Raw genomic sequence first — 21,494 nt, forward strand, 5'->3', positions numbered from 1 at the left:
GGCTCCATGAAAGATTTAGCCTTGTGGGGAAAGAATGATTCTCAGAAAGGTCAGGAATCAGCCCACAACTACTGGCCAACAACCTCCCTCAGTAAAAGCACCGAAGATGGGTCGTGGCAGGATCTTCCAAGCATGACCATGACATGAAATACACAGCCAGGGCAACTGAGGAGTGGCTCCGTAAGAAGCATTTCAATGTCCTGGAATGGCCTAGCCTGTCTCCAGACCTGAACCCAATTGAAAATCTTTGGATGGAGCTGATAATGTAGCACCGAAACATGAAAGATCTGGAGAACATCTGTATGGAGGACTGGGCCAAAATCCCTGCTACAGTGTGTGCAAACGCTGTCAAGAACTACAGGAAACGGCTGACCTCTGTAATTGCAAACAAAAGGTTTACCGTATGTACCAAATATTAAGTTCTAATTTTCTATTGAAGCAAATTATTAATTAGCATTTTATTGCCTGAAATAACTATTTAAAGAAAAAAAAAAAAAAATCATAATGTGACTGTCTGGATTTTTTTTTTGTTAATTTCTTTTTAAAGATTCAGTCTCACAGTTGACGTGTACCTACGATAAAAATAGACCTCGTCATTCATTTATAAGAAACCTGCAAATCCTGTGCACCACTAAACAGACAAGTCTGATATATATTCCATACATATTTTACATGTAATGAGGATCAGTGCAGGCAGTGTATAGTACATACCAAGGTTCCACAAAAGTAACCAAATGCTGCAAATCAGGTTATGCTTTGTGTAAGTCATTTTTCTTGTTGACAATCATGTTTAAAGAGAACCTGTCAGATGGAAAGCATGAATCACAGGCGACTGTATTGTTCTCTGAAACAATGTGACATTTCAGAGAAGTCTGGCCAAGAACCATACTGAGACCAGACCACTCTAGCTCCGCCCCTGCCCAGCTACAGGTGATTGACAGGTCTCTCATGATAACCCTGCTGGCTGCGGTGCAGGCCTAGTATTAGGTTTGGCTAGGATAACCAGCTGATCTTGAAAGTATATTTTCTCTGACACACCGGAATATTTCAGAGTAAAATATACTTGGCTGGAACCAGGCAGTGAATCAAGCTGCCCACTGTTTGGGCAGCACAAATCACTTGACAGTTTCTCTTTGAAAGGGCTCAGATTCCAATCTGGTCTAACAAATACTGAATTTCCATACACTGAAGCACCAACATCCACCATGAAACGCTAGAAAACCAGTACAACTTAACACTATACACTGCTCAGAGTCAGAAGATTAGGATGGCTAGAGACCTACTGATCGCCCCTTTCTGCAGCAATGTCTGAAGGACACCATAGATCCATTAGAAGGATAACCATTCCTACAGTAAAGAGCTCCCTGGAAATTGTCCATTTAACATTCATTTTTACCCATATTATGCTGCCAGAAACAAGTGACTAGATACCTTACCTGAAGCAACTGATAGGGTAGAGTCACCTCAAGCTCTGCCAGTCTGTGTGCAGGATCCTCTTCATCCTCTGGTATCTCCAAGTCTTCTTTAGGAATGGTGTGCCACTTGCCCTGATGGGCTACTAATTGATGAACTAGTTCATACTGTTCCGGCAATGCCAAGCTGACTAATGTCCTTTGCCCATGCCTAAAGCGGATGCGCCTTCTCTTGCAAGTTTCTGGATCATCACACCCACCCACTGGTAAAAGAGGATCCCCTAAAAGTGCATTGACCAATCTGCTTCTAGCACCACAGTTCTGTCCCAGGACAAACAGGCATGGCCGACAGCGAACAGTCACCTTCAGGTAGTCTTCTTCTTGTTTTGAAAAACTCATGCAATTCAACTGACCTGCAAGTAAAAGAAGAGAAATTAAAAAAAATAAATAAATTAAAAAAAAAAAAAAAAAAAAAAAAAAAAAAGGACCTAGGTCCATCAAGTTCATTCATTTTCCACTAATTATACATGGTCAGTAAATTATCTAGAATGCGCAATATTATGTGTACTGAGAAATCATCCAACCTTTTTTTAAAGCTGCTACAGGGTCTGCCATTACTACCTCCTGTGGTCGGGTATTCCACAGTCTGACTGCTCTAACTGTAAAGAACCCTTTCCTGTTTAACTGCCGGAATCGCTTTTTCTTACACCTGTAATGAGTGCTACCTGGTCCTAAGTATTGTCTCTGGAATTATACCATAAGTCGTGTACCATTCCTTTGTACTGAACACACACACACACACAACTTTTTTAACCTCTCATCCTATGAGCGGCCTTCTATTTCTTGTAATACTCTAGTTGCCTGCCTTTGAACTGACTAACTTCGGACAATCCTTTTTAAAATGTGGAGCCCAAAACTGGATCCCATACTCTAGATGTGGCTTCACCAGTGATTTATAAAAAGAGGTAACAATAAGTTGGGATCACTTTTTTTTTTTTTTTTTTTTTTTAAATTAAATATACATCCTAGAATCTTGTTGCTTTTTCAGCTGCTGCTCAGCTTACTTGTAACCAGAACACCCAAGTCCTTCTCCTGTTCTGTAGTCCCAAGTATGGTCCCATTTAACCCCTTACTAACATCGGACGTATTAGCACACCGATGTCAGTATCCCTCGTTTCAAAACAGCTGACATGTGCCCGCAGTAGCCACGGGTGCAATGGCAATCCATCCGCAGATATTCACTAGTTAAAAGCTGCTGTCAGACTGACAGAGGAATTTAAAATCGCGCTTCCAGCCATCCGGCCGGAAATACACGCATACACACACACACGTGACCCCCGTCACAATATCGGGGGTCATCGATGCACCAGCATGACAACCAGAGGTCTCCTTGAGAACCCTATGGTTGTCAATGCCGGACTGCTATGAGCACCACCCAGTGGTTGGCGCTCATAGCAACTCCGCAATTGAGCTACATAGAGGTGATGCTCTGATCGCCTCTATGTAGCGGAGATAATCAAGTTGTGCCAGCTTATAGTCTCCTATGGACACTATTGAAGCATGGCACAAGAAAAAAAAAAAAAAAAAAAGTTTAACCCCTTCAAGACTTTGCCCTTTTGCATTTCTGTGTTTTCGTTTCACTCCCAACTTCAGAGCCATAACCTTTTTATTTTTCTGTCAATTTGGCCATGTGAGGGCTTGGTTTTTGTGGGACAAGTTGTACTTTTGAATGACACCATTGGTTTTACCATATTGTGTACTGGAAAATGGGAATAAAATTCCAAGTGCAGTGAAATTGCAAAGAAAAATGCAATCCACACACACTTGTTATTTTGTTTGGCTTTTTTCTAGGTTCACTAAATGCTAATACTAACATGCCATAATGACCCTCGAGGTCATTACGAGTTCATAGACACCAAACATGTCTAGGTTATGTTTTGTTTTATCCAAGTGGTAAAAAAAAAAAGGAAAAAAAAAAAAAAAAGTTATGGCTCTGGGAAGGAGGGGAGCAAAAAACAAAACCGCAAAACTGGAAAAAAAAAAAAGCTCCAGTCATGAAGGGGTTAATGCATGTGCAGTTATAGGATGACTGTCCCCGGTGCATTACTCTACATTTATCTACATTAAATCTTATTTGCCAAGTGTTTGCCCATTCAGACATCTTATCCAGATCGTTTTGCAATATTGTAATGTTCAGGTCAGATTTTAATATCCTACATAGTTTGGTGTCAGCAGCAAAGACTGACACTTTACTCTCAATCCCATTTGTCTATACATTATAGTGGAATTTACACCATGATAATTTTCCTAACCACTGTCGATTCATAAACATGACTTATTTTTGGATACCAGTACTCAAATAATAGGAGTCCTCGGAAATGCTCAGATATATCTTGAACAGCTGAGTTCTGTTGTCACTTTACGAAGAAAACCAACACTATAACAGGGGAAAACCCCTTGAATATCAGTAAAAAGTACAAGAATGAAAGAAGAAGTATTGTTTACAAAAAAAAAAAAAAAAAGTGAAACCATTGACCAAGTTATTTTAGATTAAATGAACAAAGGTGCATTGCTTCAATTACAAAGCCAGAAAGTACCTAGCACTTTTAGGCCATGTGCACACGTTCAGTATTTTTCGCTATAAAAATGCGAAAAAAACGCTAACATATGCCTCCTATTATTTACAGTGTATTCCGCATTTCTAGTGCAAATGTTGCATTTTTTTCAGCGAAAAAAATCGCATCGCGGAAAAAAAAGCAACATGTTCATTAAAAATGCGGAATTGCGGGGATTCCGCACACCTAGGAGTCCATTGATCTGCTTACTTCCCGCACGGGGCTGTGTACACCATGCGGGAAGTAAGCAGATTATGTGCGGTTGGTACCCAGGGTGGAGGAGAGGAGACTCTCCTCCACGGACTGGGCACCATATAATTGGTAAAAAAAAAAAGAATTAAAATAAAAAATAGTCATATACTCACCCTCTGATGGCCCCCGGAGTGTTCCCGCCTCTCAGCGGTGCATCCTCTCTCTTCCGTTCCTATAGATGCTCTGTGTGAAGGACCTGCGATGACGTCGCGGTCTTGTGATTGGTCGCGAGACCACTCATGTGACTGCTCACGCGACCAATCACAAGCCGCGATGTCATCGAAGGTCCTGTGCGCACACAGCATCTATAGGAACGGACGCCGCTGAGGAGATCGTCTGTCTGCAGGTGAGTATAACCATTTTTTTTTTTTTATTATTTTTAAACATTCTCTCTTTTACTATTGATGCTGCATGGGCAGCATCAATAGTAAAAAGTTGGTCACACTTGTCAAACACTATGTTTGACAAGTGTGACCAACCTGTCAGTTTTCCAAGCGATGCTACAGATCGCTTGGAAAACTTTAGCATTCTGCAAGCTAATTAAGCTTGCAAAATGCTAAAAAAAGGAAAAAAAAAAACAAAAAAAAACGCAAGAATAGGGATTTTTGTGTACTCACCGTAAAATCCTTTTCTCCGAGCCATTCATTGGGGGACACAGACCATGGGGTGTATGCTGCTGCCACCAGGAGGCTGACACTAAGTATTACAAAGAAAGTTAGCTCCTCCCCTGCAGTATACACCCCTCTGCTGGCTCCCAGCTAACCAGTTCGGTGCAAAAGCAGTAGGAGATCAATAACAACATATAAGTGTATAGCATGTCACATTATATATGAGAGTATAACATATCAAATGATAAAAACAAATACAACTAATAATAGGGAGGGAGCTGTGTCCCCCAATGAATGGCTCGGAGAAAAGGATTTTACGGTGAGTACACAAAAATCCCTATTTCTCCTTCGCCTCATTGGGGGACACAGACCATGCGACGTCCCAAAGCAGTCCCTGGGTGGGGACAACATCAGATCAGGCCGTGTAACCGCTACTTACAAGTGCGCCAAGGCGGCCTGCAAAGTCCGCCTGCCCAGACTCACATCTGTGGAAGTGTGTGAATTATAGTGCTTCAAGAATGCATGCGGACTGGAGGAATTCGCAAGCTTGTGGTCGTGCTTGCCGACGCCTGGTGCCTAGAGCCCTGAGACAGGGAGATAGGCTGACATCTAGCACGGAAGGACTCCTGGATGGTGAAAAGAATCCACCAGGCTAACGTGGCCGATGAACACGGCTAAACCCTTCCTGTGACCGTCGGGAAGCCTACTTACCATCGAGAAGCCCAAGCAAAGTGTCCAACCTTCGGAAGGACACCGTCCTCGATACGTACCCACTTGGAGCACTCACTTCTTCCGGATTATGGCGAACCCATTCCGTTGTGTGGACTGGAGCCGAAAGAGATGAGAGGACGATGCCCCTGCAACAGTGGGAATACAAAACCACCTTGGCAATGAGGGAAGGGGATGGCTTGAGGGCAACGATGCATTGATGGTAATAAGGAAAAAAGACTGAAAAGAACAGAGTGGCAAGCTCTGAAGACTCATCAGGATGACAAGAACGCAGAGAAAAAAGGTGAGTGACGTTCCCTGATAGTAAAGTCTTTCTGGATCGAAAAAGGAGTCTACTGTAAGATCCCCAGGACCATTAAGGTCCCCCAGATCTAACGGTACGCGGTAGGGAAGAACTACAGGTGAAGGCTCCCTGCGAGAAGGTCCATATTTCCAGTTTTGACGAAATAAGACGGAGAAATACTAGTACCGCAAGCGAGAAAACCTGACATGGTCAGTGCGGGTCTCCCGGGATCACTGGGGGCCTTTTCTGCTTCCAAAAAGATCTCAGACGTAGTGGAAGAGGAGTTATGGAAATTGGTACCGTGGAAGAAACGGAGCATGCGCTGCGATGGACTTGGATCTTGAAGCCAAACCATGAACTGGAGTACATAGGCGTTCAGCTTGGATGCCATCCGACCTACATCTGGAGTACTCCAGTGAAGGCAGATGTGAAGGAAGACTTCCGAGTGAAGTTCCCACTCACTAGAGGAGAAAAACCCTGACGGCTGAATATGTCAGCCGCCCAGTGTTCTACTCCAGGGACATGTACTGTTGAGATCACCGAATGATAGATCTCGGCCCATCAGAGAGTGCGAGGTACCTCGGCCATGGCGCTTGACTGTGGGTACCTGCGAGATGATTGACGTATGGCACAGCCGTGGCATTATCCAAATTGAAGACGGATGGTTGACCCGCCTAAGGGCAGTGGACCTGCTGTAGGATTAGCCGTACTGTTCGGATCCCCAGAGAAATGATCGGGAGAAGAAGACGGGCATTGGTATCCCTAATAACCATTGGACCAGAAGAAGGCTCTGGATGAGGAAGGAGCTTAGAGACTACCTTTTGAAAGCCTGATTGACTTGCTGAAAACGAGCGGAGCAAAAGAAAACTACTTCCGTTTTCGTCTTATTGCTCAGAACCCTCCTAGCTAATTGAATGAACCGAGGGAATGAGTGATCAAGTGCACAAGCTCCATGTTGAAGGGCCACGACCTTGACTCGAGAGAGAGAATTACCATCCTTCTTGTGCAGGATCATCGTCAAAGAGGATCTGCTGGGCTGGGAATGAGGGGAAAAAAAAAAAAAAAAAAAAAAAAAAAACTTGTCTAAGTTTAGCTGCTAGCCCAAGTGAGAGGGTATTGCAAGTGATATAGACGACTTAGCGTAGTCCTTGTAGAGCGGCTAGAAAGTCGACCGAGTAGGGCAGGACGACCATGTTTCTAGGGTGCAAGAAGCACATGACAACTGCTATGAGCGTTGCGACCACTGTGGTGCGGTAGCCAGGCTGAAGGGCAAGGTCGTGACTTGAAAATGCTGTTCGCGAATGGAAAGGAGAAGAGATAATTGTAGAGGGGAAAAAAAAGTAGACATGTGAGGGTAAGAAAACCGAATGTCGATGGATGCCAGAAAACTCCACTTTTTTTTTTTTTTTTTTTTCTGTTGAAGTAATGGCTGAGCGGAGGAACTGCATCTGAAAAAGGAGGGCCTTGTCAAAGGTTGTTAGAAGTTTGAGGTCCAGGAATGATCATAGTTTCCCTTTTCTCCTTCGTGAAACCAAGATCCCTTAGATCTAGACTGTCCAGGACAATGCTTCTACTGCTGGATGGGTCTGTAGAAAAAATACGATCCCTTGTTAGTCTCCCGCTCAGAAGATTTGATTTGAATTGAAGTAGATAAGGTCTGACCAGGAGACTATTGGCCAAGCAACATCATGTGGCGCTAAAGAAGGGTAGAGCGCTGAACCCGAAGCCACAAGACGGAACGAACCAGATTTGCTATCCGACCGTCTGTGGTTTTTTTAAATTGATGATACATCGGGCAGGGATACTGGTAGGTATACCTCAAGAAATTCCACCTGGTTAGACTGCCAAGTGGCAGAATGCGGGGCTGCAACCAGCAGGCCTCTTGCCATCTTCGTGCAGAGTAGAAAATTAGGAACCTTCGATCCACCATTCTGTTAACAGGGACGTGGAGAGGAATCGTCCGCTTTCTTGCATCATCCCCTAAATTGATACAAAGGGGGGTGCTCGGACGCCAAAGATGTGTGCCTCTGTACATCCCCAGAGTTGAGGTCCCCGGGTGGACAGGGCAGGTTGTTTGGCATTAGGCCTGGATGCAGAAGAGGATACATGGAGGCGACACTGCATGTGTTCGTCTGTTGAAGATGTGGGAGGAATCGGTGCCCTTAAAAGGACCCGTCGCCCATAAAAACCAGACCAGGTATGGCAACCTACTTAGCGGCTTCTGTCCAGTGAATTGCTCGTCAATTTGTTGATGGTATAAATAGGAGAGTCCCTCCTTTTCTGAAGCTCTTGCAATCCAAGGCAATATGCGATCCATATTCAGCCTTGTTCTCAACAAATCATGGGGGAGAGATTAGGAAATGAAAACTTCCGTTTTGCAGACGCCTGTACGTTTTTCTAGAACACTTGCGGCCCCTGCTAGCGGACGCTCCCATGTAGGAAAGGGACCATGTATATCTGGGTTGCGGTTAGGGATGAGCGGCGGAAGGCTCCGGAGCTCAGTTAGAGTGACCAGCTTAGTATTGATGATGTGCCCATAAGACCAGAAAAAACTGGTCATGCGCCTTTAAGACCAGGGTATACTGGTCTTGTGCCTTTAGGATGAGGGCATGCTGGTCATGTGCCTTTAAGAACCAGGACATACTTGTCATATGCTTTGAAGACCAGGGCATACTGGTCATGTGCCTTTAAGTCCAGGGCATATTGGTCACGTGCCTTTAAGACCAGGGCATACTGGTCATGTGCCTTTAAGACCAGGGCATACTGGCCAAGTGCGTAAGACCAGGGCCTACTGGTCATGTGCCTTTAAGACCAGGGCATACTGGCCAAGTGCGTAAGACCAGGGCCTACTGGTCATGTGCCTTTAAGACCAGGGCATACTGGTCACGTGCCTTTAAGACCAGGACATACTGGTCATGTGCCTTTAAGACCAGGTAATACTGGACATGTGCCCTTAAGACCAAGGAGTACTGGTCATGCGTCTTTAAGACCAGGGAATACTGGTTACGTGCTTTTAAGACCAGGAATACTGGTCATGCGCCTTTAAGACCAGAGCATACCGGCCATGTGCGTAAGACCAGGGTATGCTGGCCATGCGCCTTTAAGACCAGGGAAAAACTGGTCACGTGCCTTTAAGACCAGACAATACTGGACATGCTCCTTTAAGACCAGACAATACTGGACATGCGCCCTTAAGAACAGACAATATTGGACCTGTGCCTTTACGACCAGCCAATACTGGACATGCGCCTTTAAGAACAGAGAATACTGGACATGCGCCTTAAAGAACAGACAATACGAGACATGCGACTTTAAGACCAGCCAAAACAGGACATGCGCCTTTAAGACCAGCCAAAACAGGACATGCGCCTTTAAGACCAGACAATACTGGACCTGCGCCTTTAAGAACAGACAATACTGGACATGCGCCTTTAAAACCAGACAATACTACATGCGCCTTTAAGAACGGAGAATACTTGCGCGTTTAATGCCTTGATGTAGAGTGGTTGTGCCCCCTTAATGCTAAAAATCGTTGCCTCCGTGTGAGCCGGCCGGGTGGACCAAGATGGCCACTGTGAGCTGCAGAGTAGATAAAATCTCGCAGAGAGCGAGAAGCGCCAACTCGGGGGGCGGAGCGACGGACACGATGCTGAATAGGCCCAAGCCGGGGCCTAAATTTCTGTAGCAGGCGGGCGACACCAGCGGGGCGTTTCAGGAGACTTCCGGGATGCGGACTACACATCGGCCGAAGCCAGGGGCTAAATTTTTGTAGCCGGCCAGAGCGTTACCTCAGAGAGGTGGGCCACAGGAAAGTGGCTAAGGCTGCCTGCGCCTTTATGGATATCCCTCTGAAGATGGATCCACTCACCATCGTTGCGCGTCCCGGCATGGAGCCGCCACGGATGTGGGTTTCAGCGCTGTTCTGTGCAGCGTGGACGGTGCAGGGATAAACCTCAATCCATCATCCGTTTGTTAGGGAGGAGGAGAGGAACCGTCCGCCTCCTTGTACCATCCGCTCTTAACCCCTTCACCCCCGGAGCTTTTTCCGTTTTTCCATTTTCGTTTTTCGCTACCCTCCTTCCCAGAGCCATAACTTTTTTATTTTTCCGTCAATTTGGCCATGTGAGGGCTTATTTTTTGCGGGACGAGTTGTACTTTTGAACGACATCATTGGTTTTAGCATGTCGTGTACTAGAAAACGGGAAAAAAATTCCAAGTGCAGTGAAATTGCAAAAAAAGTGCAATCCCACACTTGTTTTTTGCTTGCCTATTTTGCTAGGTTCACTAAATGCTAAAACTGACCTGCCATTATGATTCTCCAGGTCACTACGAGTTTATAGACACCTAACATGACTAGGTTATTTTTCACCTAAGTGGTGAAAAAAAATTCCAAACTTTGCAAAAAACAAAACAAAACAAAATTGCGCCATTTTCCGATACTCGTAGCGTCTCCATTTTTCGTGATCTGGGGTCAGGTGAGGGCTTATTTTTTGCGTGCCGAGCTGGCGTTTTTAATGATAGCATTTTGGTGTAGATACGTTCTTTTGATCGCCCGTTATTGCATTTTAATGCAATGTCGTGGCGACCAAAAAAACGTAAATCTGGCGTTTCGAATTTTTTTCTCATTACGCCATTTAGCGATCAGGTTAATGCTTTTTTTTAATTGATAGATCGGGCGATTCTGAACGCGGCGATACCAAATATGTGTAGGTTGGGTTTTTTTTTTATTGATTTATTTTGATTGGGGCGAAAGGGGGGTGATTTAAACTTTTATATTTTTTTTATTTTTTTCACATTTTTAAAAACTTTTTTTTTTTACTTTTGCCATGCTTCTATAGCCTCCATGGGAGGCTAGAAGCAGGCACAGCCCGATCGGCTCTGCTATGCAGCAGTGATCATAAGATCGCTGCTACACAGCAGATTTGCAGGTGTGCTGTGAGCGCCGACCACAGGGGGGCGCTCACAGCCACCGGCAATCAGTAACCATAGAGGTCTCAAGGACCTCTATGGTTACCTTCCTGACACATCGCCGACCCCCGATCATGTGACGGGGGTCGGCGATGCGCTCATATCCGGCCGCCCGGCCGGATGCGGTAGTTAAATGCCGCTGTCTGAGTTTGACAGCGGCATTTAACTAGTTAATAGCGGCGGGTGATCGCGATTTCACCCGCCGCTATTGCGCGCACATGTCAGCTGTAAAAAACAGCTGACATGTCGCGACTTTGATGTGCGCTCACCGCCGGAGCGCACATCAAAGCGGGGGTCCCGACATGTGACGTACTATACCGTCACATGTCGGGAAGGGGTTAATAGTGGTGGTGCAGTGGGGGCTGCTCGGACGCCACATTGGATTGTGCCTCTGAACAGCCGAGGGTATAACCTGGTGGTCATGGCTGAATGTCCGGCAATAGGCCTGGCTGCAGAAGAGGATACTGAAGGTGACACTCCAGTGCTCGTCTGATAAGGGAGGGGGGAGATCGGTCCCATGAAGGGGCCCGTCGCCCCTAGAATCAGCTCAGGCAGTGGCTTCCCACGTCGCAGGAGAGGATACGGAGAGGTAAAACTCCCGTACTCGCCTGTTGTTGGTTCGGGGGAGATCGGAACATGAAAGAATCCGTCGCCCCCTTCGTCCGGTAAAAGGTAAAAGTAAAAAGATTCTTTGGGTCTGAATAGCAGACCAGTCCGTGTGCCTCCTACGGACACTAAGCAAGAACTGGTTAGCTGGGAGCCAGCAGAGGGGTGTATACTGCAGGGGAGGAGCTAACTTTCTTTGTAATACTTAGTGTCAGCCTCCTGGTGGCAGCAGCATACACCCCATGGTCTGTGTCCCCCAATGAGGCGAAGGAGAAAAAGAAAATGCGGATTTCTTGCAGAAAATTTCCGGTTTTCTTCAGGAAATTTCTGCAAGAAATCCTGATGTGTGCACATACCATAAAGGGAATCAGTCAATACGATCAACCCTCCAAGTTTTCTGTATGGGTATGTAGGTCATAGGAAGCTGAATAAAATGATACCTTGATATTTGCAATCTGATGTTATTCCAGAGAAATCCATTTTTTTCTTATATGTGAAAAATGAGATGACAGATTCCCTTTACGGTTCATTTACAGATAAGACCCTAATGGCGGTGGCCAGAGCTTATCAACAGCATTTTGTAATGCTGTTGAGGGTAGAGCAAAGCACTGCAGTGCGCAGGGAAATACTTAAGAGTCCCAGCGCCTGTGCACTGCAGTACTTTTCAATGCCCTCAACCGGGCAAATCAGTGCAGCATCAATAGTAAAAAGATCTAATAAAAAAAAAAAAAAAACCCCATGATATTCTCACCTTCCGGTGTCCCTCGGCAGCCTTCCCGCTCCTTGCGATGCTCCGGTCCCAATAATGCCTAGTGACAATGACCCCAGATGACGTAGCCATCTCGCGAGACCGCTACGTCATCACAGGTCATTGCCGCAAAGCATTATTGGGAACACGAGCATCACGAGGAGCGGGAAGCCTGCCGAGGGACACCGGAAGGTGAGAATATCACGATTTTTTATTTTAATTAATTTTTTTTAACAATTATATGGTTCCCAGGGCCTGGAGGAGAGTCTCCTCTCTTCCACCCTGGGTACCAACCACACATGATCCATTACTTCCCGCATGGTGGGCATAGCCACATGTGGAAAGTAAGCGGATCAATACATTCCTAGGTGTGCGGAATCCCCGCGATTCCGCACAAAGAATGAACATGCTACATTTTTTTCCGGGAATGCGATTCCGCTGTGGAAAAAAACACAGCATGTGCACAAAAAATGTGGAATACATTCTAATAGGATGCTTTAATGAATGCATTTTTGTCACGTTTTTATAGCGAAAAAAATGTGAAAATTCCTGAACGTGTGCACACAGCCTTTTTACAGCCATCTGACTCTTCCCAGTGGTAGAAATGCATCTATTCTGTGAACTGGTGATAAAGGGGTTGTAGCACAATCAAAATTAAAAAGGGAAGCAATCAGAAAGGGGCCTAGTTCAAAGAAGGCTTGTGTTACGTGTAAAATTAAGATATGGGAAAACTTATTTAAAAAAAAATAAAAATAATAATACCTTGCCATTTTCACACTGGCTTTTTAACATCCACACTAAATGCCCAGTCAGGCAGCCTTTACTGGAAGACTCCTTATCAGAGGCAGGATTACAATGCCATGCCAGGCTACATTCCCACCATTAGCTTTTAGGCTATGTGCACACGTTCAGGTTTTTTCGCGATAAAAACGCTATAAAAACTCATTCAAAACGCATACATTATGCATCCTATCATTTAGAATGCATTCTGCATGTTTTGTGCACATGGTGCGTTTTATTCCACGAAAAAAACGCATCTCGGTAAAAAAAAAAAAAAAGCAGCATGTTCATTAGTTTTGTGGATTTTCCGCAATTCTATGCATTTGGAAAAAAAACGCACAAAAAACGCGTCAAAAACGCATGAAAAAACGTGGAAAAAAAAACACATGCGGATTTCTGGCAGAAATGTCCGTTTTTTTTTTTGTCAGGAAAATTTCTGCAAGAAATCCTGACGTGTGCACATACCCTTAATGTTGCAGATTTTCTGCACCCATTAAGTAAAATAGATTACGTGCATTAAAAAAATAATAATACACACATAGCGTTAAAAATAAAAAAGTCACTAAAAACACATTGTGGGAATGTAGCCTAACTTTTATACACTGCTGATATTAATTTTATTGTGTTAATTACAAGAACCAATTGGTTAGATCAGGATATTTTCACAGCTTTCCTTTAAAGCGAGGTAGGGAACTTCCGACCCAAGGACTGCAGTGCTCAGGCTGGTGGCCTTGTTTTGGCAGCCCTTTAAATGGTTTCCTGCACTGCAGACGCAGCGTTTCCTACTGAACGCTGCCGTGCATACAATGAAGGATTATGCATGTTGAGGGGGGAGTTAACATGCGATGCCCTCCCATCCTACATATAAAAACAGTGGCAGCAGCGCCAGTGTCTCCTGGGGGCGACGTACACTCCAGATCACCCACTGCTTGAGTATTACAAATATGAGCAGTGATGAAATTCTCAATGTTAAGACACCTGAAGTGCAGTGTAATATACATCCATGTTCAGATCAACTTTCTGCTGCGAGTTCTATACAAAACTTTTTACAAAGTTGACTGCTTGCCAAACTGATGTAAAAAAACCCAAACATTTATGTATCACAGAACGCAGCTCATTCACCAGTGGTTTTTAGCCGGGTCGGTTGCATCTTGGCACCATCCAGGTTGAAAACTATTTAGCCCCCAGACACGGATTACGGCGTGGGACATGACGACAGACAGGTATGGTATATTGTTGGATATTATATTACAGGAGATCGAGGGCTTCAGGGAATTAGGTGAGGTTGTAAGTATAGTATAATATAACTTACAATATTAAAGGTGTCATTTTTTCAATGTGTGTGGCTGTGTCTCTAACATAACTATAGGATTAGTAATGGATAGGTGTCTTATAGACACCTCTCCATTACCAAGCCGTGGGTTTGATATCACCAGACAATACAAAGGCGACATCAACCCCACTTGCCACTGCTACAGGGAAAGTGGGAAGAATCGGGCAAAGCGCCAGAAAAGTCGCGTCTAATAGATGCTCTTGCTCTGGGCAGCTGCATGCTGCTGTTTTTAGGCTGGGGGGGGGGGGGCTATATCAATGGCCCCTTTCCAGCCTGAGAATACCAGCCCCGAGTTGTGAGCTTTAGTAAGGCTGGTTGTCAAAAATGGAGGGACCCCCGCCGGGTTTTTTTTGTTAATTAAAAACAAACAAACAAACCCCCCCCCCCCCGCCCCCCCGTGGTGACCCCTCTATGCTTGATAACCAACCTTGCTGAAGCTGACAGCTGAGGGTTGAAGCCCCCAGCTGTGAGTTTTGCCTGGTTGGTTCAAGAAAATAGGGGGATCCCACGTAGGGTCTTTCATTTATTTTGTTAGATCGTAGGCAGTGGCTGAGGGATACCTCAATCATCCGCTCCTGCTGTCACATATTAGCAGCAGGTGTCGGATGATGGGGGTAAGAATCCCAAAAGCCCCCCACCTGCTGTCGTTTGGACTTATTAATATAACTCATCATTCTCCACTGCTCGCGCTGATCGCCAGCAGAGCAGGGGAGAATGAGGAGAGTCGGCTTCAGCACCAGCTGCCGGGGAACAGCGCTTATTGTAGCGCTTCTTCCCCAGTACCAATGCTGGTCACATAGAAGACATCAAAGTGTGTTCTCCGTGTGCGGGACGTTTTGCGGTAAAAAAAAAATGGACATGTCTGTGAGGGGCAAACTGACACAGTCCGTGGAAACACAGACATGTGCACAGATGAATGGGTCTACGTGTGTACTTGTCTCCGGTACGTGTGAAAACTGTCACCACACGTACCAGAGACACAGACAAGTCAAAGAGGCCTTAGAATGATAGAAAAGCAAAGCAGAGTACGATCACAGCCTCAGAAGAAAAATAAAAGAAAAAAAAAAGGCATTTTACATTCTGGGTGTCTAGGGCTGGCAGGGTTAAATCCTAGTAATGAGATTAGAAAATCCTAACTAGAGTCACATGCCAACCAGCAGCGTTAAGAATTAGGCTAACTAATTATTCCAATTTTTGTTCAGGAACACATTAGGAAAATTGTGAACAGAAAACTGCTCATAACCAAAGTATGAATGCTTGTTATTTTATTAGGGATTATCCCCGAGTAACAGAGCAAGTTCGTCTTCTCTAGTCTGTTCTACGGGGATACACTGCCGCTTCATAGACAGTACAGAGCGCCTACGAAAAGGCACATCTCCCAGAGCCACCAATCATAGGACCACTTTCATTTTACCACAGCAGATTTGAACATAAAAGGTATGATATGATTGGTTGTTAACATTACATCAATCACCTAGTGAACAAGTTATACGCTTGTTCGTTGGGTGAAATGATCTTTTAGTTTCCACAAAAAAAAGATAATCGTTCCCAGCAGCCCAATGTGTAAATGGGACCTGTGCTGCTGAGAACAATAGTCTATGCATACCGATTGTCAGCCATTTGTATGCATTACCATTGAAGCAGCCATTATAAGGTTGTTAATCTACAGCAGTAGATAAGCCTTTATTTGAGTATTAACTCCACTCCTCCCTTACGAATTAATCTATAACCCAACGCCAAAGACATTACATCACAAAGAAGTCCAGGAATGTTTTCTACAGAAGACCCAGATAACATCCTCTTTGTCCACTTCTGGCCATAAAAGAGCAGAAAGGCCCCAGAGGGGTCCGCATGAGCACTAGTCATTGTCCCAGAAACAAGCCCCATAGGGCAGTATGTGGGGGCCGAAGCCTCACACGTCATGTTCACGACCAATCTCACAGAAGGCTATGCCGTGCACTTCTACAAAGCTCTCCCTTGCCAGCGTACAGGAAAGCAAACCTCCACGGATGAAAGAATTCCTGAGAAACCGGAAAGGAAAATACTTTAGCAGCTATGGATGCCAAAGCTTTGCACAAACAGCAGCGGTCATGGAAATTGATAAAGGGGAGGGTGGAAAGAGTCTGGTTTTCCACATTACAAAAAGAACGAGGAACACAAAACATCACTTTCTGTACGTTGGAAGTCAGACTCCAATTTATCAAGAACAGCGTTTTTCATGCTGACCTTTGATGATGCGGAGTCAGACGCTCCTGACTCAAGAAGCCCATATCACACTAACTGAATCTGGCGCATCTGAGAAGTGGAGTGCGCCTCCCTCTGGTCAGGGATGGAAGTAAGATTTGTGGTATAAAAGGAATGCCACAACTCACCAGGAATCACAAAGGGTTACCACATCCCCATCCCACCCCAGCTTCTCCCACATTATCTCAGCAGAGCAAAAACGGTGCTAGACGCTGCAAAATTTAAGTGCAGCCCTACATGACAGTTTTTGCGGCAGAATTCTGGCATAAAAGCTCTGATAATTCCAAGCTTGTGCACATTTTGTCTTAGACACTGGCATATCTGCTGAATTTCTCCTATAGTCATCTGTGGCACTTTTTGTGGTGTCATTACTAATTATAAAACATTAATAATAATAATAATAATAAATATTATGCAAAACTCGATGCCACATGATTATATTATATTATATTATATTATATTATATTATATGGACTACATTCTGTATGGAAAAAAAAAAAAAAAAAAAAAAAAACACCACACACCCGTAAAAGGCTCAGGCATCACTGATTTTTAGAAAATAAAAAAATAAAATTGTAAGTGAATAACAGAGACATGTTTATTTTTGATCCGAGCCACAGGTTACTAGCGTTCTTATGCTGTCTGGCCACCATACTGAAAGTGTGACTACTGATAGAAAATGAACTCTGACTGAAAGCTGGTGGCTCCCGGGAGGACCAGAGGCGTGCACAAAGCAGAGGTCACTGTTTTGTCTAAGGTCTCTCCCAAACAAGAAAAGTTGCACAGAGTATGGATGGCTTCTGAATGCTGTCCCCAACAAAAACTCAACATGTCTCCCATGTTTTAGTAGGGGCCACTCAAGAAGAAAGAGAAAAAAAAAAAAGAAAAAAAAAAACACAACCCCACACACACACACACACACACACACACACACACACACACACACACACACACACACACTTTTTGGGAGAGGCACAGATAGAACAGAGTCCTTACACAAAAAAAAGGTAGGCCGATTTCATCATGGGAACAAGAAACTCAAAAATCAAGCAACTGAAGGTGTATCTCTGTGTGATAAAGCAAGCCATATTGCCAGCAACAGCTTTATCAGTAGGCGTCTAATCTAGGGGATCCCCACCAATTAGGAAGTGTGGAAAGTGCAGCAGAGAATTAGCCCCTGGTCCTCTTTAGGTCTGCTCTGGACGGCCATCTGACGCACACGCCATCACTTTAGAAGAACGTGTGTGCACTATAAAAACTTTGGTTTTAAAAGACTTGAATTTTTTTTTCCTCCCCTAGAAGAGTTTTAAAAGCATAGTATATATTAATAAATCTCTTGTAGGGTATATAGGGAGGAAAAATTGTAAATCTACAGTATATTTTTATATCCCCCCCCCCCTCACCTATAAATATTTTCTTGCTGCCAGCTAGGACATGAACAAGTGTGGATTAGCGTTGGTCTGCTGCGAGTGCTCATAGACCAGTGGCTGGTGTATACTGATGCAGTCACGCTGCTCCGCTTGTTTCTACAACACGTGTGTGACAGTGAAGCCGTACATTTTGGAGAATTGCCTGCAGTTCTCACCATGATGTGGAACTTGAGAGCTTGGGGTAAAATCTTGAAAGTTGGTGGCAAAGCCTTACAATCAGGTGCAGTTATATGAACGCGTATAACTGCGTATATGTCAGATTTGTCTGTTGTAAGAAGCACAGGATCTGCAGAAATAATTAGAATATACTGTATATATTTTTTCCTTCTATGTACCCCAGAAGAGATTTACAAATATAAAATTCTTCTGGAGTATCTAGAAGAATAAAAAAAAAATCTATCTATCTATATCTCTCACTCGGCTCAAAAGTTATCAGAGTTTGAGCACAGTGATCAGATTGTCTTGATTGAGAATCACATCACAGGTGCAGAGAAGATGGAGGACTTAATTTCATCATCTTCACCATTGTCTGAGCGCAGATTGGACTGCACTCCGATTACATCAGAGCGCAGTCCAATGTTTCGCTTGCACCCATAAACACATATGGGTGCACATTAACCAATTATCAGAGGCACACAGCATGCTGCAATTGTTTTCTCATGAAATGGCAGATCTGCACTGCTCCATAGTGTGACACTGGGCCGAGTGCTGTACAAGAATACATCTGATAGCACTGGGCCGTGTGTTATATGGCAGTGTGAACGAGCCTCAAGAGAAACGTCTTGATGCAGAGAAGCTGAAGACAGCATGCTGTAGGAGTTGAAACACAGATTTCAGCAATGCCTCCCTTATCAAGCTCCTTGGATTGGTTTGCCTTTGATTTGGATTTCATTGCGATTGTCTTAGCAGCAGGAGCTCAGCATTGCTGGGGCACAGCAGCTCCTTCCTCCGGGTCTGGCAACGTCCCGTCCTGTGATGAGCATCTGTTTATGGACTTTGTACATACAGAGCCTGGTGGAGGTTGGGGCAGCTTCCTCAGCTCTGCTTCATGCTAAATCTAAAAGCTCCAATTGCATTAGTACCCAAGTAATCTAAGTGATACATCGTTGGATTCAGCTTCTCCTTGCCTACAGCAGGCGGCTATCAGATGTGGTAGCAAACCTGGTGACAGATTCCCTTTAACATGTGGATATACCCTAAAGCTAAAAAAGGAACTAACCATAAGGCTACTTTCACACTAGCGTCGGGCTCGGTCCGTCGCGGTGCGTCGGGCCAAGGTCACCAACGCTAGCGTTGTCTCCGCCGCACAACGGGGGCAGCGGATGCATTTTTCCAGCGCATCCGCTGCCCCATTGTGAAGTGCGGGGAGGTGGGAGCGGAGTTCCGGCCGCGCATGCGCGGTCGGAAAAAGCGGACCGTCGGGAGCAAAAAACGTTACATGTAACGTTTTTTGCTCCCGACGGTCCGCCACAACACTGTGCAACCGTCGCACGACGGTTGCGACGTGTGTCAATGCGTCGCTAATGTTAGTCAATGCAGAAAAAACGCATCCTGCAAGCACTTTTGCAGGATGCGTTTTTTCGGCAAAACGACGCATTGCGACGTATTGCAGTTAACGCCAGTGTGAAAGTAGCCTAACACCACCACACACAAAAAGGTATATTTATTGTATTTTTGGGTGTATGGTCAGTTACTTCAACTTTAGGGTACACACACCAAAGGGATACATACGTACCGTACATACATTTTCAATTCACACATTGTTGCCAGCTTATCAATGTCTTTCTGTCATGTTGGCAGAGTCCATATTCACCGCACTCTCTTGAATATATGCAAAAAGAAGTTATTTATTGATATACCATCAAACATGGAATAGAGCAAAAACAGAAAACGACCAAAATGTGTTTTTGCTCTATTCCATGTTTGATGGTATATCAATATATAACTTCTTGTTGCATATATTCAAGAGAGTGCGGTGACCATTGACTGACTCTTTGGGACTTCTTACAGTCCATTAGACCAGCACCTTGATTATTTTTGACAGTGTGCACACCAATCCCTGCATTTCTGTCATGTTGTCCAGGCATCAGATAAAAATGTCACTATTTTCTAGCACAACCACAAGGGACATAATAAAAGATCATTCTGGATTATATTACTTTAACTGGCTAACAGTAACTTTGGGAAACGTTTTTCTTCTTTTTTCATCCGAAGAATTAGACAGGATGATTTTGTCTCTCCCTGCGTCTCAGTCAGTAAAAACAGGAGCAGATCACACTTCCCTGTAAAATGTGAGGCATCTGCCAGGGAGAAGAATTTGGGGTAATTAGTAGTGATGAGTGAATGTGCTCTGATAAGGTGTTATCTGAGCATGCTCAGGTGCTAACAGTGTCTTTGGCGTGCTCAATAATATATCCAAATCCCCACCACTGCGTGTCTCGTGGCTTTTAGGCAATCCCTGTATGTGTTGCCTCTGTCGAACAGCAGCAACACACACAGCAGCGGGACACAAACAATTTTTTGAGCACACAGAAAATGCTCTGATAGCACAGGAGCATGCTGAGATCACACCTTATCCGAGTATGCTAATTACTAGTGATGAGTGAACAATGTATTAACAGTCAACCAATCACTATTGTCTACAGAAGGCCAAGTGACACGAGTCTATAGGACATCACACGACAACACTATGAGGGCATGTGACAGTTTACACAATCTCATGTACATGATAGAAAAGACAATCTGCTGTGTAAATGTATGCAACGTGGAATCCAAAGCTGCAGCACGTCAGTCTATGCTGGGGATTGTCCAATTGGTAATTTGGTTGCAGAAAAGGCACAGGCAGCGATCGGTTTCACCAAGCCGGCCATTTTTCCATGCCAGTCTTGATAAAGGGTCCACTGGAATAATCTCAAGAGCCGTGCGCCACTACGGAATTTAGCAGATCTTTCCGCCATCACAAGAAAGGTACTACAGTCAGTGACTAGACTACATTTCCGCTGTAATTTATGGCACTTTCTTCTTTTACGTGAATTATAATAAATTTGTCAGCTGCACTTGACCAATGCACCACCGCCCAACCACTTCGAAAAGTGGGGTTTTGGCAGGGACTGGTGTAAAAACGCTAGAAGTGGCAACAGTTTTGCAATGTTGTAAGCAGTTTTACACCAGAAAACTAGCAAAAGCTGCTTGGGGTCATAGTTCCGATACTTGGATAGGAAACAAACCCTACGACCACGCTCCCACATTCAGCTTTTGATGTAACTTAGGTTACTCGTGGTTTTTTATATTTGTTTTAATCATTTTTTGATGCGCGCGTCTGTCTTTTTTGGCATGCCATGTCTTACTGGGATCCTGTCACCAGATCCTCCCCCATATAAAGTACAGCCAGCAACTGCAAGAACTGTTATAGCATGCTAGAGTGCTGTATATATGGCCCCAATCCACTCGGCAAAGCACAAAAAAGACCATTTATTATAATGAGAC

The 21,494-nt window shown here is 44.5% G+C and overlaps 1 protein-coding gene across 1 annotated transcript in view; it reads right to left on the reverse strand.

Moving 5' to 3' along the window:
• DSTYK (dual serine/threonine and tyrosine protein kinase) overlaps window positions 1-21,494 on the reverse strand; it is a 99,104-nt gene that overhangs the window by 57,666 nt on the left and 19,944 nt on the right. The window contains exon 2 of the mRNA XM_077295089.1: window positions 1,437-1,825. Coding sequence (XP_077151204.1) covers window positions 1,437-1,825 — 389 coding nt within the window. The remainder of the gene's footprint in view (window positions 1-1,436; window positions 1,826-21,494) is intronic.

Source organism: Ranitomeya variabilis, chromosome 3 (assembly GCF_051348905.1).
Source record: "Ranitomeya variabilis isolate aRanVar5 chromosome 3, aRanVar5.hap1, whole genome shotgun sequence".
In the NCBI taxonomy this organism is placed as follows: domain Eukaryota; kingdom Metazoa; phylum Chordata; class Amphibia; order Anura; family Dendrobatidae; genus Ranitomeya; species Ranitomeya variabilis.